Source organism: Rhinatrema bivittatum, chromosome 4 (genome assembly GCF_901001135.1).
Source record: "Rhinatrema bivittatum chromosome 4, aRhiBiv1.1, whole genome shotgun sequence".
In the NCBI taxonomy this organism is placed as follows: Eukaryota; Metazoa; Chordata; class Amphibia; order Gymnophiona; family Rhinatrematidae; genus Rhinatrema; species Rhinatrema bivittatum.
In genome coordinates this window covers 222,245,233-222,263,353 of record NC_042618.1, presented here as the reverse complement: position 1 = coordinate 222,263,353, position 18,121 = coordinate 222,245,233, and the positions used below count along the sequence as shown (strand labels likewise).

General features: G+C 43.0%; 2 protein-coding genes across 6 annotated transcripts in view; one reads left to right on the top strand and one right to left on the bottom strand.

Annotated features, from left to right (window-relative positions):
- LOC115090535 (cystine/glutamate transporter-like) overlaps nt 1–18,121 on the bottom strand; it is an 89,643-nt gene that overhangs the window by 27,625 nt on the left and 43,897 nt on the right. For 2 of the 3 annotated variants that reach the window (XM_029599753.1, XM_029599755.1), the window contains 4 exons: nt 14,830–14,926; nt 11,939–12,088; nt 8,302–8,479; nt 1,748–2,507 (listed from right to left, as the gene is read on the bottom strand). In XM_029599753.1, the coding sequence (XP_029455613.1) occupies nt 2,443–2,507; nt 8,302–8,479; nt 11,939–12,088; nt 14,830–14,926 (490 nt within the window). In that variant the 3' untranslated portion in view covers nt 1,748–2,442. Of the gene's footprint in view, nt 1–1,747; nt 2,508–8,301; nt 8,480–11,938; nt 12,089–14,829; nt 14,927–18,121 lie in introns of those variants that run through there. The other variant, XM_029599754.1, reaches the window with a different exon arrangement.
- Nucleotides 1–18,121, top strand: part of LOC115090536 (dihydrofolate reductase-like) — a 66,136-nt gene that overhangs the window by 43,781 nt on the left and 4,234 nt on the right. For 2 of the 3 annotated variants that reach the window (XM_029599756.1, XM_029599757.1), the window contains exon 7: nt 617–1,674. The exons of the other annotated variant lie outside the window; for it this stretch is intronic. In XM_029599756.1, the coding sequence (XP_029455616.1) occupies nt 617–692 (76 nt within the window). In that variant the 3' untranslated portion in view covers nt 693–1,674. Of the gene's footprint in view, nt 1–616; nt 1,675–18,121 lie in introns of those variants that run through there. 3 annotated transcript variants of the gene reach the window in all.

Here is an 18,121-nt window from a genome sequence, read left to right as displayed (position 1 = left end):
CAACATTATTTTGTGTTCTAGCTTTTATATACTGTAGATATATTTATCCTGAAAATTTAGTTGCTGTAGGTTGAATGGTTTGGCAGATAATGCGTATACACAGACAGACAAAGTGAACGCATAAGCAATTTAAAAAAAGAAAAAAATGCTATAAATGAATTTTCTATTTCATACTGAAATGTGGGGGAGTAGAGTACTTGATGTGGGCATAATCTGATTGTTCAGTTTGGAGCCTGCATGTGAAGGCCCATTGTGAAGCCCAAAATATCTTTCTGGACTGGGTGTGGGAGGGAGGAAGGAGAGAGAGAAATTATATACTGTGTTAAAAAAAAATACAGTTTAAATAATTATTAAAAGAAATTTCATGTGCTTTTTTCTCAAAGTATCTTTACAGCTATTCACCATTTATTTTCAAAATACTTTTGGGGAGACTAGATTTGTTTGCAAAGATCTAAGACTGATGACCTCATTATATAAGTGTAGCAAATCTGTACAGAGACGCAAACTGATATCAGTTATGCGAGTTTTGGTTAAAATAGCTCCCTAGCTGGGCTTCAACACTTAATTAAAAGAAAAGAAATTTTGCTCATTAGTGACAAATATTTTTGTTTTCCAGGTTTCCTGGAATTCCATCTGAAATTCAAGAAGAAAATGGGATTAAATACGCATTCCAAGTATATCAAAGGACATAAAATTCACATAGTAAATAATTGTTAGATAGGGTAAATGAAATTGAAACAGTAGACGAGGGTGAACTTCGCAATGCGCGTACTTATATATAATGTGCTATTTTCTGGGATAAAATAAAACCTAAACACTACTACTTATATAACTAAATCAAAAGAAAAACGAGGTGCAACAAAAAGACAATTTGCAGGACTTGATATCAAAAAATATATTTGTGCTCTAACAGAACTTGGCATCAGCAATGCATTTATACTGTGGAGAACTAATCTGCTGTCTTGTGCCTGCATTTGAAGAAAATCTAAGGGACAACATTGACCACTATTCTTGTGGACATTATTCAGTCTGTGCCAATCTTTCAAAGGGGATTCTTTACCATTTGACTGCTTGAAGAAATGTATTTTTGACCCCCGGACTTTCTGTGAAACTAAAGATGTTGCGTACTTGATTTGGTGTCCATGTAATTTAATGTACGTAGGGGTGACTAAGAGAACTTTAAGGTCAAGGGTAATTGAACATTGGAGCTCTGTTTGTCAACAGCTGGATATTCCTTATGTTGAACAGCATATCTTTGAAGATTTACAATTTTCTGTAATAGAGAAACCCCTTATTAATTCTCCTCAGGCAAGAGTAGAAATGGATACGTAAATTAAACACTTCTCACCTGCGGGCTTTAAATAAAGAAATTGAGTGTTCTGTTTTTCTGATGTTTTGTGGGGTTTCGCCTTTAAAAGTTATCTAAGTTTTTCTCCATATTTCTTCTGGGGTAGCTTTAATTGGTTGATTTCTCAGCTTTATAAAGAGGGAGGAGTCTGTTTTTTCTTTCAAGTGTACCACCATTGTTTAAATTATGACAGCATCTTTGGAGCAGGGTATTGATCAGTTTGGGCCGGATTTTAAGAGATACACGAGGGAGTGCACGCTGAGCCCTAGGGGAGCCCCGATGGCTTTCCCCTTTCCCTCCCGCCCCCCCCCCCCCCCCCACCTTCCCCTCCCTTCCCCTATCTAACCTGCTCCCGGACCGGTGCCCCACCCACACCCCCGCCCCCCTTTCAAAGCCCTGGGCCATACGTGCGTCCCGGGGCTTGCTCATGTCGCCAGGCCTATGCAAAATAGGGTTGGCGCCTACCCTCCTGTGCGTGTAAATCCAGCCGGATTTATGTGCGCAGGGCTTTTAAAATCTGGCCCTTTGTGTGTTGGTCGCTTTGAGTATATTGAATTAAGAGTGTGTTAGTTTTTTTGTTTATTTTTTGCAGCAAAATGTTTACGTGACCCCCTAATAAAGTTACTCTTTGCCAAAACATTGGCCATGTCAATCTGGAACGATTAAAGTAAAACAAGATAAGTAGTTTTGCACTTTTTGAATTCGACTGTACTGAGATGTGTATAAAGAAAACAAAAGATGAATTGGTAGGTGAATTGACGCAAAGTGCTGCCCATGATCCTGGCTGGAGCCCATTGTGGGCAGGAGACAGCAGCTTAGTTTGCTACAGCACAAATGTATTTCTGATTCCAAATTCTGTTACAACAGGAATATATTTTTTTAATATTACGTCCTTCAAATTATGCTTTTACTACTCCTCATTTTTCTCTTGATTTAGGTTTTTATTTTCTTCAGAATCGCCATGAGTTCCACTTAGCTGCAAACCTAATGTAAAAAAAACTAAACAAATCTAACTATTAACAATTAAAAATGCACATGAATACAAAGGGCTTTTTATTTATGTATATATCAAATGTGGGCTACGTGGTAGACTTTCAGAAGGTTTGGATTTCCTGTGGAATCACCTCCATCAGTATTTGCAGCTTCTCTGTGATGAAACCTAGAAATGTAATAAATATATATTTTATGTATTAATTTATTTAAATTATAACTCATCTTTCCAAGGCCACTCAAGGCAGAGAATTTCATAATAAACACACTATAAAAAAAAAAAAGCTGAGGTGTCAATTTTCAAAGAGTTTAGGTTCCAAACTATAGACCAGTCAGGCTCATAGGTAAATAGTTTCCCAGGTGATCTGGGGAAACTATAGAACAGTGAGCCTGACTTCAGTGCCAGAAAAAATCATGGAAACTATTCTAAAGAATAAAATCACAGAACATATAGATAAGACATGGTTTAATGGGATACAGGCAGCATGGATTTACCCAAGGGAAGTCTTGCCTCACAAATCTGCTACATATCATTAAAGGGGTTATTAAACATGTGGATAAAGGTGAACTGTAGTGTATTTGGATTTTCATAAGGCACTTGACAAAGTCCCTCATGAGAGACTTTTAAGAAAACTTAAAAGTAATGGGATAGGAAGAGATGACCTTTTTTGGACTGCAAACTGGTTAAAAGATAAGAAACAGAGTAGGATTAAGTGTTGAAAAGCAGAATAAAATAATAAATACAAATAAATAGAAATGGCCTGTTTTCTCAGTGGAAAAACATAACAGTGGATCTGTACTTGGAAATGTGCTTGTTAATATATAAATGATCTGGAAAGGAGTGCGATGAGTGAGATGCTCAGATTTACAGCTGACACAATTATTCAGAGTAGTTAAATCACATGCGAATAGTGATAACTTGCAGGAGGACCTTATGAGACTGGAAAATTGATGTCCAAATGGCAGATGAAATATAATGTGGACAAGTGCAAGGTGATGCATGTAGGGAAAAATAACCCATGCTGTAGTTACATATTAGGAGTAACCACCCAGGAAAAAGATCTAGGCATCATAGTGGATAATACATTAAAATCATCAGCTCTGTGTGCTGCAGTGGTCAAAAAAGCAAACACAATGTTAGGAATTATTAGGAAGGGAATGACAAAACGGAGGATGTCAGAACGCCTCTGATTGCTCTATGGTGAATTTGCACCTTGAATACTGTTGGTCATGCATCTCAAAAAAGATATAGTTGAACTGAGAAGGTACAGAGAAGTGTGACCAAAATGATAAAATAGATGGAACAGTTTCTCTGTGAGGAAAAGCTAAATAGGTTAGGGTTGTTCAGCTTGGAGAAGAGACAGTTGATGTGGCGGGGATTATGATAGAAGTCTGTAAAATCATGAAAGGACTTGAACAGGTAAATGTGACTTGGTTGTTTACTCTTTCGATAATATAAGGACTAGGGGGCACTCAATGAAGTTAGCAAGTAGCACATTTAAAATAAATTGGAGAAAATTCTTTTTCACTCAACGCACAATTAAGCTCTGGAATTTGTTGCCAGAAGATGTGGTTAAAGCAGTTAGCTTAGCTGGATTTAAAAAATGGTTTGGATAAGTTCCTGGAGGAGAAGTCCATAAACTGCAGTTAATAATAGGGAATAGCCACTGCTTATTACTGACCTTAGTAGTATGGGATCTATTTAATGTTTGGGTATTTGCCAGGTACTTATAACCTGGATTGGCCATGGTTGAAAATAGGATGCTGCTCGTTGGACCCTCAGTTTGACTCAATATGGCAGCTTCTTATGTTTTTAAAGTTTGGGAGTTGGGCTCCTAAATTGACCCTTTTGACAATATACTAGGGCTGTTAGTTCCATTAGACTTCAAAAAGGGGCTGATGCAATGCAGTGCGCTCAATAACCGGCAGTCCGATGCGGGTTGAATAGGCGTTAATAAATCCCCTAATGCAATAAGGGAATTAGCGCCTATTCAACGCGCGTCCAACGCGGAGTGAGTTTAATATCGCTAATCACATGCAAATGCATGTGATTGAGGCTATTAGCATTCACTCCAGATGCAGAAAAAAAAAAGTGCGTCTAGGACACACATTTAGCGCTCAGTAATTAATGCCTGCCTGGAGCAGGCGTTACTTGCTGAGCGCTCCTTAAACCAGTACAGAAAAGCAGAAAAAACTGCTTTTCTGTACTGCCTCCTACTACTTAATATCGTTGCGATATTAAGTAGGAGGAAAAGTGAAACTAAATAAAGTTAAAAAAAAAATAGAGAAAAAAAAACCACTGGCAGTCGGGTGCAGGAAACAGACGCTCGCATGACAAGAGTCTGTTTCCTTAACCCCCTGGCTGTGTGGCTGTGCGGTGTTTAGGAAAACCGATACCGATAAATTTGGCGTCAGTTTTCCTAACCAGTGGACCACTGACGCCGATCAGTCCAAATGGTACTACCTGGGGAGACGAAGGAACAGGAGGGTGCTGGAACAGGAGACTGGAACAGAAGACTGGAACAAGACACTGGAACAGAAGACTGGAATGACACTAGAACAGGAGACTGGAACAAGACACTGGAAGGCAAACTTGCTATCACAACATGATCAACTTGATTGCCAAGGAAGGTTCAGGGGTTTGAGCCCTGCCTTATATATGGAGGAATGGATACGTCATCGGGGAGCGTCAGGTCCAGGTTTCCCATGCCTGGCCCTTTAAAGGTCGTGATGCTGGCCACGCGCGTGCCTAGGAGCGGGACCAAGGAGACGCTGGACGCGGAGCCCCAGTGGTAGCTCCGTTGCGAGGCCTGTGATGTCGCCGGAGCCGTCGCGGGCATAGGGGAGCGATGGGGACCAACAGCGGAAGGGAGGCCTGTGCTCGTGGATGGCTGAGAGAGGTGAGCAGGCCTGGCTGGAGAGCGTACGAGGCCGGGAAGCGCAACAAGCATGGCCACTACATAAGTAGTTGAAAATTCTGAGCTCTCAAAACAGATTACAGCAGTTAAATTGGTTCTGCAGTAAATTAAAAGAAAATAAACTAAAAACTTCAGTCTGAGCCAACATATATCCTCCCATAACTGGAAGCAGAGAATACTGGTTGCACTGATTCTAATACACACTCACATGGCATAAGTACTAGTGATGTTACAAAAAAAAAAGCCAACTCTGCCTCCAGATGCTAGCAGGGGGATAAAACCCATAGCTCCTTATCTGATGTAGTAGAAAGAAGAGGAAGGCTGAGTTGAAGGCAAAGGAACAGAAAGCTGCCTTTACAGCTGCAAGCAAAAATGCTGAGTTGGAGGCAGAACAGAAAGCCACCATGATCGCCATGGCAATAGCTGCATGCAGGAAAGCCGAGCTAGATACTAAACTAGAAATGCTGCACCATGAGAGGAAAGCTGCGACTGCAGAAGCCCAAGCTAAGAGCCTTGAAGCCACCGCGGGGCAGGAAAGCTGGGAGATCCAGATTGCTTAGGTTCTCTCGGAGGATCCTGTTCAGCATACCAGGAACAATGTCCTAGCATTTGCTTCTGAGTATGGCCACTCACCCTCAAACTGCAGCCAAGAGAGAGAATAGATGCGGAGACAATGCAGCCAATTCGTGAAGTACACCATTTGGATGCCCCTCTTTACAGGCTGTATGTAAAGGGCCGGATTTTAAAAGGGTTACGCGCACCAATCCAGAGGATTTATGCGTGTAACCGGCCTTACGCGCATCAGGCCTATTTTAAAAAGGCTTGGCAATGCGCATAAAGCCCCAGGACGCGTGTAAGTCCCAGGGCTTTACAAAAGCGGCGGTCTGGGGGAGGGGCGAGGAAAGAGGCCTCCGACGTAGCGGCCATTGCTGCTGTGTTGGAGGATCGCGTGCCAGCAGGCTGCCGGCGCGGGCAACTTGCACCTGGTCAGAGGCAGACGCAAAAGGTAATCAAGAGTCAGGGGGGTTAGAGTAGGGCTAGGGGGGCGAAAGGTTAGGGGGCCTGGGAGGGAACGGAGGAAGGCAGCTCGGTTCGGCGCGCACAAGGTGCACAATTGTGCACGCTGACCCCGGATTTTATAACATGCGCGCGCATGTTATAAAATCGGGCGTACTTGTGCATGTGCTGGGTAATGCGTGCACATGTAGGCCGTGCGCACTTCTTTTAAAATCTACCCCAAAGTCTAATAAAAATAAAAAAAATAAGACTCTATACCTAGCAGAGATCAACTCAAAGCAAGCTCTACCATGGATGTTCATCACCACCACAGTGATCCGCACGCTTGTACACTTATGGATGCACTACAAACGGCTCATAATCCAGGAATCCATTTGCAAAGAGCTTCAGGCCTACACCCCAGCATCCTATAGGGATTGAGTTCGAGATATGGCTGAGTATGTGTCATCAGCAAGAACATATGCCGCATGGCCTCTACAAGAACCAAGTGCACTTGATCAATCTTGCACTACCCTCAATGCCTAGAACTGATGCAATGAAAGAGAAATCTAATGTCACACAACAGCAGCTTACGAGCACTTCATTACTTGAAAACTGAAGTGTCAGACAAATCAGATCTGGCTAAGTACATGGCCCATCGTGCACATGTCCATTCAAGGCTCACTAAGTTTGATGATCTTTCTGAGAATTACAGAGCCTGGAAATCTACATTCAAAAGTGTCATCAAAGACTTGAACATCACAGCAAGTAAAGAAATGAAATGCCTTGGGAGCAAGTCCTCAGAAAGTGTGAAGTTAAGGTCAGTGTGTACAGGTAATCCCTTAACAGGTCTAATGACAAGTGGCAAAGACTTCAGCAGTACTATTGCAGACCTGAAGTAATTGAAGATGCTCTCCTCAGAAGAACTGAGAACATTGGAAAAATCTCAAACAGAGAAAGCCACAAGCTACAGCCACAAGCTACAGGAGATTTACTCTTTGAACTGGAAACTTTCAAGGCTGATCCATATCTCCCAGGGAATATCTTGAGCATAGGGAAATCCATTTTTCCTGCAGGCTGTGTGACAGTTTCTGTATAATTGGCTTCACTCTGCGAGTGGTGGCAAGAAAAAAAAGCTGTGCTTTGTGTGTGTGTGTTGGCATAGGGAAAATGTATGAGTATTTACAAATAGCGTATTGTTGCACAGTAATAATATGTAATATATTCTAAGCTGTACTGTTTTACCTTGGTGTGTTCACTGACTTAGAGATAAAAGGGGGTTGGGTGCCCTAATAGCATGCTCATTTAAGGGACAACTCACTTACAGGCCAATACAGTAAAGTTCGTGGGTGAGCGGGATTCAGTAAACTAGAATATTTAATTTAGGTCTGGCGGTAAAAAGAGGCGCTAGGGACACTAGCGCATCCCTAGCGCCTCTTTTCGGACAGGAGCGGCGACTGTCAGCGGGTTTGACAGCCGACGCTCAATTTTGCCGGCATCAGTTCTCGAGCCCACTGACAGCCACAGGTTCGGAAACCGTACGCCGGCAAAATTGAGCGTCCGGTTTTCAACCCGTGAGCTGCGGAGGGTGCACTGTAAAGCAGTTTTTGCTGCTTTTCTGTGCACTTTCCCAGTGCCGGCAGAAATTAGCGCCTACCTTTGGGTAGGCGCTAATTTCTGAAAGTAAAATGTGCGGCTTGACTGCACATTTTACTTTCTGATTCGCGCGGGAATGACTAATAGGGCCATCAACATGCATTTTCAACATGCTATTACCCCTTACTGAATAAGGGGTAAAGCTAGCACGTCCAAATGTACTGTATCGGCCTGTTAATGAGTCTATTCAACAAGGGGAAAGCCATCATTATACAGGCCATGCTTCTAAGTAGGGCTACATATATGTTATGGATAACATGAGGAGCTGGAGACTGTGAACATTAACTGAGAAATCCACTGGCTAGAAATTCCTCACTTTACCCATAACAAAATCTACAGTACCTTATTTAGGTGAAATGCTGGAGAAATCCCCTTTCTCTGCCCTCTACTTACTGTACATGCCAGTGATGCTGGATGGCTGTTGGGCCCTGTGGATCAGCAGGTAGTAAACTGGGAGCCCGGTGAGGGTGATGGCGCAGCCAATGCCCGTGTTCACAGGATCGGAGTAGAGGGACATTGTCACTATGAAAATGCACATCACGCTGAATAAACCAGGGATGATCAGGGGAACCTGCAGGGACAAATCAGAGGATAATGGAAGTCAAAAAAGAATAAAAACCCTCTGGCTCAAACTGGGAAAACGAAGGTTTGGCAAATTTCACACCTCCATGTGTAACGTCTTGCTTTCAGATTGCATCAGAATCCTTATTTCAAAGGAAGTAGTTTAACTACCTAATCCCTGTTTTGAATTCCAAATCGCACTAGCCCCGCAGATAGCCACACTTCACAGAAAGAAAGAAACAGCTTAGCATTGTGCTGTACTTCATTTGGATTGCAATTACTGTTGTATTACAAGAGTGTTATACTGGCTTGAAATGTCCTGCATTGCGGCATTACTGGAAATATGATTTTGTTTGAAAAAACACAGACCATCTCATCAACATTTTAAAAATGGCATGAAACACAGAAAACGTCATATGGATTTTAAAAAAGAAATAATAGAAAAAAAAAATTTATGCTTATTTGATAATTTCCTTTCCTTTATTTCTGCTACACCAGTCCAGAAATAATTGGCTTAAGTCCTTCATCCAGCTTGATGGAGGCAGAGAATATTCTTTTTTTTTAACTTGTGACATCACTGCTACATCCGCTGAGCACAGGCTGGTTTGAGCCAGCATTCTTCTGTCAAAGCATATTGAAAACTACAGAAAAGTCCATATACTCTAAAACAGACATTTCTTTTGTAAAATGAAGTTGATTGATTCTCTTTGAAAATTTCAAAGATTTTAATCCTAACCTTTTAGCTTCTCTCTTCCTCTTTTTTTTTTAGTGTGATAGGGCCTTGCCTGTCACCAGAATGGTTCCCAACTAGTAATTTTCCAGCAGCAGGTAGTGGGAAGGGTTTTGAAAGTTTTTTTAATCTTCCCATAACCAAAACTCCACTTTTTGGCGGGAAAGGTTTCTTGGAGTATATAATCCCTTGGAACAGACTCATTCTTCAGTGGCTAAGAAGTCAAGGAGTGGGTTAGAAGCTGAAGAGGAGAGATTCTTTTTGCATTTTAAACAAGTGGTTTTGAGTTCGAAGAGAGACGTTCTAGAGGATCCTGGTCTCACCCCTGGGGGTCCTGCGACTTATCTGGAGCTAAGGAATAAGTTGGCTGTATTTGAAGATATTTTTGGTCTGTGATTGATCTGTCTCAAGGGAAAGGCATCCCACCGGTATCTCAAAGGGCTGTATCAAAGGATTATTTTTGCCTGTGGGTCCGGGAATAGTTTAAGTGAAAAGAGGTGTTGAGGCTTTTGAGAGAAAGAAGTCAAGAGATGTAAAGTTTTAACTTTGGACTACAGTTTTACAGTTCAATCTTTTTATTTATTTATTTATTTATTTATTTATTAACTTTTATTTACCGACATTCGTGCAGCACATCATGCCGGTTTACAAAGAACTCAGGTATTAAGTATTTAGCAATAAAATGCCTTTTAAAATAATTACAAAAATAACTAAGGCCTATATTTATCATTTTGCTATAAATATATAGCAGAAATAGCTGTATATTATTACAGGTTATAACACAGAACCCCAGCTGAGAGAGACAGAGCCTCTGTATAGAGTCAATATGACATGCTATATATATATATATACCATTGTAAGAGGGGACACTTTCAGCTTGGGGTGGGTTTGGGGGGGGTTTACATACACAGAGGAATTAACTGCAAATTTGATATGACAAATTTCTATAATTTGAATCGGTGAAAGAAACCAACAAGAGGAGATACAGACTCTAGAACTGAACAGAGTATTCCAGTTGAGGCCTCATCAAGGAACTGTACAAGTTCGTTACCACCTCCTTTTTCTTACTGGTTATTCCTCTCTTTATGCAGCCCAGCGTTCTTCTGGCTTTAGTTATTGCCTTGTCACATTGCTTTGCCATCTTCAGATTCCCAGACACTATTACCCCACAGTCCTTTTCTTGGTCTGGGTACATCAGTCTTTCACCTTCTGTCAAATACAGCTCTTTTGGATTACTGCCCGCCAGATGCATGACTCTGCACTTGTTGGCATTGAATCCCAGCCGCCAAATGTTCGACCACTCTTCCAGCTTTCTTAAATCACTTTTCATTCTCTCTACTCCATCAGGGATACTTTCTATCCCTTCTACCAATGTTGCTCACAAAGATATTGAACAGAACCAGTCCCCTTGTGCCCTTCATTTAACACGGTTCTCTCTTCTGTATGTATGAAATTCAAAACTCGGGTCTTTGTGTGAATTCTTTGGGGTAGATTTTCAAAGGGTTCGCGACATCGAACCAAGCCATGTAATGATTACTGGTGCTCAGGTGAGCCCCTACCCGAACATTAGAGACATTATCCCCATTAGTGAGCACTCGAGCGAGCGAGCATCACACCCTCTCTCATGGGTTCCATTACTCTTTGTTTGAGCAGATCCCCTTGAAGGGAATCCCATTATCTCTCTACTGTGCTCCACGCCACATCCAGCAGATCAAAATTTCCAGTAAGCAGCACTTCTCCTTTCCTTCCCAACTTTTGGGAAGGTAATTGGAGAGCATTAGAGGGAATGGATCAGGGACGATGCGTGGTTCGAGTATGAAAAGGGATAATTGGGGTTGAGTGTATGATTTCTATTTCCTTGCTTGGCTACCTCTTGCTATGCAACTGTTACCCACCACAACCAGAAAGTCTGCTGGGTAGAGCCCTGTATTTCTCTCTTAAAATACTCAGGGAATTTAAAATAACACCTAGCAAAGCTAATACCAACTAGAAAACAAATTTAAGACTCCAGCAACACACAAGACAGGATAAGAAACAGCAGAAATAAAAAGCACTATCTAGTGGAGAAAATGTATGGGTTGTTTTTTTTAAAATGTATCAGTCACGCACAAGACAGAAAGCAAAACAGCAGAAAAAAGTGATATCTATTAGGAAAACAATAAATCTGCCACACACAAGAAAAGAATCAAAACAGAGATTAAAGCTTTATATATTGTGAAAAATAATGAATGAAGTTATATTAAACTTTTTAAACTTAGCCAAGCAGGAGTCAAGTAAGCTATACAGCCCTTAACCAGGTCACATGTGTTTGAATTTTATCTCTAATGTGCTTAAATAGTTACTCCTTGCTATGCAACTGTTACCCATCATATCCAGAAAATCTAGAAGGTAGAGACTTGTATTTCTCTCTTAAAAACACACAGGGAATTTAAAATACTAACTGACAAAGATAATATGACCTAGAAAACAAGTGTAAGGCTCCAGAAATGCACAAGAAACAGCAGAAATAAAAAAAACACTTTCTATTGGAGAAAATGTTTTATTTTTTGAAAAATGTTAGCCACACACAAGACAGAAAGCAAAGCAGCAGAAATAATCAATATTTATAAAGAACAGAATTAAAAAACAGCAGAGATTAAAGCAATATATATTGGTGAAAAATAAAGAATAAAGTAATATTTTAAACTTAGCCAAACAGGAGTCAGCCCTCAGACAGGTCACATGATCTTATTCATTTACCTTGAATGGCCTGGGTAGTTCAGGATAGCGGTAGCGATGGACAATAAGCCCAATGGTTACCAATCCCATAAAGAACCAACGGGAGAAACTGTAGAAATTCAGCAGTCCATAGATATCTCCCATAAAAACCATCAACAAGATGAGAGGCATCTGGAACATACAGGATAGAAAATGGCATCTGCATTAAACACAAAGTCCAGAACAGGACACTATTTATGTAATTCTGCATACTCAGCTACATTACAGGTTAAGGAAACAAACAGTCTAAATCATTAGGGCTTTTCTCATCTCTGTCTTGGTGCTTCCATACTTTACACATTTCTAGAAAATGTTGTAGTTTCAGCTTTTACCCATCCCTGGATTAGTAAATTTAGCCCATAAAGTTCAACACTAATGCTTCTAACCTTATTCCTGTCCAATCATCCACTTTTCTTAAGCATTCAGTCATTCCTCATGATCATTTTTCTTATTTGCAAATAAAACATTTTACACTGAACCCTAGGGTGGTTCGAAAGCTCAGGCTACAGAAAACCTTACTTGATGGATTTTTTTGATAATGCTCATAGGATTCGGGGTATAATTTCTAAGCCGTATCAGTCCTTGATGGGAGAAATACTGCAGAAACTGAAATATACAGGGGCAGATTTTCAAAGGGATACGCGCGTAACCCCTGAAAAGCTGCCCCTTCCACCCCCCTGCGCGCGCCAAGCCTATGTTGCATAGGCTTGGCGGTGCGCGCAGGCCCTGGGACGCGCGTAAGTCCCGAGGCTTTCCTGGGGGGGGGTGTCAGGGGGCGCTCCGGAGGGGCATGGCCGCGGCCTCCGGACCAGCCCCTGGCTCGGAACATGGCGTGCCAGCAGCCGGCCCGGGCAGGCGTAACTTTTGAAATAAAGTGGGGGGGAGGGGAGGAGAATTAGTTAGGGCCGGGGGGCGGGTTAGTTAGGGGAAGATGGGGGGCGCCGGAAAGAAAGATTTTGATAATGCTCATATTGTATTTTCTTTCTCTGTGTGCTTTTTATTTTGTATTTATAGTAAACACAGTATTGTCAGCAGAAAAAGATCAAATGGGCCATCCAGTTCTTTTGGTTTCTATATACCTTCCTCTGTATATCAGGAAGATGTTGATTAAGGTGGGAAGGGGCTGGTGGGGAGGGGGGTTGGGTTTTCCTGAAGATAATTTTGAATTGTTGTTCTTTGACTTTTTTAACTTTTTGGCTCGATTCTTAATACATTCTAAACTGAAAACAAAAAAAAAAAGTCAGTCATTATAGAGCGCCAGGATTTGAAGCCTAAAAGACATTACGACTTAGAAGTTGTTTTCAAACTTATGCAAGCTCAGCATGTTTTCTGTATGTTATCACCAAGAATATTATGCCAAGAATATTTTAAATGCTTAAACCATTATTATATCAAGTTTTTGATACCTCAAATATGTAAAAGTATGGGTACACAAGGATCTTCAAGGATATTCGACAGATCATCAGAGGACCAAATATCTAAGATATAACATGTTGTACTTTAATCATATCTTAATGGCCGATATAAAAAAAAAAAAAGCAAACTAGCACCTAACCAAGATTTGTGGATTGGTAGAATATAAATTATTTTAAATAAATAACTTTAGGCACCTAAGTTAGATGCTTAATTTCAGCCAAACGTAGATACCTAAGGGGGTTATTGTCTAAACACTTAGGGGCAGATTTTAAAAAAGTACGCGAGCTTGTACTTTTGTTCGTGCACCTGGCGCAAACAAGAGTACGCTGGATTTTAATAGATACGCACGTAGCCGCGCGTACCTTTTAAAATCCGGGGTCGGCGCACGCAAGGCTGCGCAAAATCGGCAGCGTGCGTGCGCTGAGCCGCGCGAGCGGCCTCGGAGGGAACTTTCTTTCCGGCGTCCCCCACCTTCCCTTTCCTTCCTCTAACTAACCCGCCCCCCAGCCCTAACTAATTCCCCCCCCCCCCACCTTTATTTCAAAAGTTATGCCTGCCCAAGGCAGGCGTAACTTGCGTGTGTGGGCCAGCTGCCGGCGCGCCATGTTCCAGTCCGGGGGCTGGTCGTGCTGGCCGCGACACGCCCCCGACACCCCCCCCCAGGAAAGCCCCGGGACTTGCGCGCACCGTCAAGCCGATGCAACATAGGCTCAGCACGCGCAGGGGGTGGAAGGGGCAGCTTTTTGGGGGTTATGCGCGTATCTTAAGCGTGTTCCCCTTTGAAAATCTGCCCCTTATGTGCGTTAGGGCCTTATCGCCCGAACGCACACGATAAACCCCCTATCGCACACGAAAAGGGCCTTTTCATGTGCGATAGGATGCAAATAAGCTGGAGTGGAGGAGTTGGGGGCAGGGAGGGGGAGGAGTTGGCCGTGGCACTGCTGCCGGCGATAATGTGAGGGACATTATCGCCGGCAAATAGCACCACCTTTTACGGTGGTGCTATTCGTGCAAAAAGCTGCAGCCGGCCCCACCGCTGTGGTGCGAACGGCTGTGGCTTTTCGCAGGCCCGCCCCCCCCCCCCCCCCCGCCTCCTTTTTCGCTGGATTCATCATTCTGCGAAGAATGATGAACCCAGCCCTAAGTTTGCTAAATTTAGGCCTGCTAGTCACTCTTAAATTTAGGGGCCTGATGCTGCAAATCAGTACCGAGCACCTAACTTTGTTCCCCATTTCTCTCCCCCTCCCTTGGCCCATTCACTTTTCAGATACCTAAATTTCGGTACTCAGATAGGGAAATTTTTCAATTTGCCACATCCAGGCATCTAACTCCTTGAGCTAGGCACCTAAATCTTTTGAATATCAACCTATTAGCCACTATCTTCTTCCGTTCTAGTGGGGTAGGGCATGGAACCAATAAAATCCTAAAGTTAAGTGTTCGAGCATGCCATTTCTTACCATTAATATGAGAGATGGGAGAGGGGTGTGTCTTTGGATATGGATCATGGAGAAGAGCGAAGGCCAGTGTCCCTCCCTTGAAGCTGCAAACAGCATCCTGTTGGGGAGAGTAGAAAGTATTACAAAAAATTAGAAACTGTTTTCTAGAACCAGACAGTTCTAGTGGTCCAAGCACGGACAACATAGGCAGCTGCCTAGGGGCAGCAAATATTTAAGGCAACAAATACCTAAGTGGAAGAGAAGCCTGATCCCACTTACTTTGGGGGCCGGGCCTGCACCAGCACTGTTTCAAAGGGGTGCAGCCATGGCACTCTGGCCTCCTTCCCACTGTCCAGTCTTGCCTATAGGTACCAAAATATTAAATCTAGACCTTAGTGCAACAGTTAACATTCAGCTTTCCTAGCACTTTAAAGTTCTCCAAAGGCCACTGGAGCTAGAATATGGCACAACCTGATCATGGGAGAGTCACCTCATCTTCAAAACTAAAGGAAAAATTGTTGCTTCCTAGGAACATCATCAGCTAAGATTCACCCCTACATAAGTTAAAGCGAGATCCCTGTTTTACATATGTATTGGTAATGGACCCAGTGCATGGCAGAGCTCCCATGTGCTGTGTTGTATTGTAAATGGTTTTTATATTGTCAAATAAAAAGATTTAAACATAAAATGAGTTTCCTGTCCTCTCTAGACATAAAAAAAAGAGAGTGATACTCTTGGCTCACTTATGAGGGTTTCTCCACTTTCTAAATAATTATGCTTCCTAACGTGTGGTTTTCCATTTTTTGATGTTTGTTAATACCACATGGTAATCAGTTTTGCATACATTTTAACTTTTAAGATAGCCAGCTATATTTAGTAATGCAGCTGCACTATTGAATATATCTCCAAAGTTACCGGGTCATTCATCAAATCGCGATGTGCCGGTATCATGGCGGTACAATGCAAATTAGGGGAAGGGAAGGAGTGTAGGTGGGGTTTGGGCAGAGTTATGTCCTGGCAGCATTGCGGGCGATAATGTCTTCTATGTTATCACCAGCAGCACTGTGGGAAATAGTTACACCTTTTCCCGTGGCGCTATGGGTGCGAATCTGTGCGGCCCGGCCACAACCGCGGCAGACGAAAACGCACCTCCGCAATGTGGCCAGGTGCACGAATTCTCCCCACCCGGCTCATCATTCTGCTATAGGGCCTCATTCACCAAGTATTTTTCCCCATAGATACAAAACAGGAGAAAAGCCTTATTAAATCAGGCTCTAACTTTGCTATCTGGACTGAGACTGAATCCTCATTGTACCTAAACTTTTGTGCTTTTGCTTTTACTTAAAAAATAGGTACCAGATATATGATTAGTTATATTTAGATTGAATTTCAAAATCATTAATCTACAAGTTTGCCAAATAATGCACCGTATACTTCAATCATTTGGACTTCACGGAGGAGGAAGGAGGCGGTGGCAGCGTAAGCTATTCTTCTGTGTTAGAGGTAAAAGGTGATTATATACAGCACAGGCCTGGGTGCTGTGCACCCCCTTCTCCTTCTTCTTCTCCCCCCATACCCCCCATAGATTATGTAGTATTAATAAAAGGTTAATGCTGGGAATCTGCCAAATAATATTCAAGTCTGAACATGAGGCAAAAAAACTGTCTCTTAATGTTTAGGATAGGAAAGCTGTATGAAAAGGTCTTTGAAAACGATGGGAAAGTCTAGAATTAAGTGCAACAATGGGTTAATGAACAAAATGGGGTTGATTTTAAAAGTAGTACGCGTGCGGTTCCCGGCGTGCGCATGGTATAAAATCTAATGGCCGCGCACGCGCCTGCCTGTGCAGGCCACGTGCACGGGGAGTGGGAATTTTCACAAAATATACGTGGCGATGCAATTGGGCCTCCCCCTGTTCCCTCCCAGTTTGCTCCAATTAAGTAGGGGACTGGGACAAAACTTCCCTATCCCCCTACCTAATTTTCCTCCCTCTTCCCCTCTCCTCCTTGCCCCCTAAACCTAACATAACTGTCCCCCAATTTTTTATTTTATTACTTACTGCTCCTCTGGAGCAGACGCAATCTCTGTGCGTCGGCCAGCTGCCAGCGTGTGCTTCCCCGGGACAGCATCGAATGGCGCTGTCCCAGCCTACCCCCCTCCCAGATCCTGCCTCCTGGGCCGCCCCTTTGGAGAGGCCCTGCACTTCGGTGTGTGTACCGGGTTTACGCGCGTGGCTGGGCCCGTTGTAAAACACGCGCAGCGCTTGCAAGGCCCAGCCACACGCGTAAACCCTGAAATTTACGTGCGTTGCCAGTTTCAAATTCACTTGAATATTCTCATTTAAAGACTTTTGTTCCATGATTAAAAGTATCTCATAGGTGTAAGGGTTGTCCTTCTGGTTTCTTTCCTTTCAAGATCAGAAAGGAGATTCTGTAAAAATAAAATTCTCTAGTGGCATGTTCAGTATCAAGCCTAGGGCAAAGAGCAATGCATCCCCGCTGTCAGATCCTCATCCATGAGCTTTCTGATAAACAGGACAGGAGTACAGGAGTCCCTGTTTATAGCAAATGGGTTTACTATCAATATATGTGTTCCCTCTAATGGGAACTAACAAAGGAAACTAACTCTAGCAAATAAAGTGTTTCAGCCAGACTGGCCTGGGCGAGCCTGGACTCATTATTTCTTGGAAGCTAAGGAGTAAAATTTAAAAGGGCCGTGCAGGTGTCCATGTGCGCGCCGATTTTATATCAGCGCTTGTGGGTGCCCACTCGTGGGTGCAAGGGGGGGTATTTTCTATGACGGCGCAATAGGGCCATTCCCAGTTCCCTAACTCCCTACCTATCCTTCCTCCCTTTTCCCGTCTCCATCCCGATCCCTAAACCTGACCTACCTACCCTATTTTTTTTTTTGGTTTTCAAACTTACCTGCTCTCCCTAGCAGAAGTAAGTTCCATGTGCCGGCCGGGACAGTGCCCACCTCGCCCATACCCCAGCCCGCCCCTTTAAAAAAACAACCCGGCACTTCCACACATGCTGGGAGATACGCGCGTAGCCAGTCCGCTCTGAAAATGCACTCGGCGCGTGCGTGGCCCTCCCAGGATTTCATTGCACCGGCGTTTACATTTCCCCCGTAAGCTGGATGAGGCCTGGCTAATACCTGGATAGGGAACTACCAGTGAAGAGCAGATGCTGTGGTCTACAGAAGGTAATGAGAAACCTCTGCAGTATTCTACCAAGTAAAGGTCACAGGCGTGATGGTGGGGCTATGAGCACCCAATCCTTTCCCTCCCCCTCCGTTGTATTCTCCATTCCTT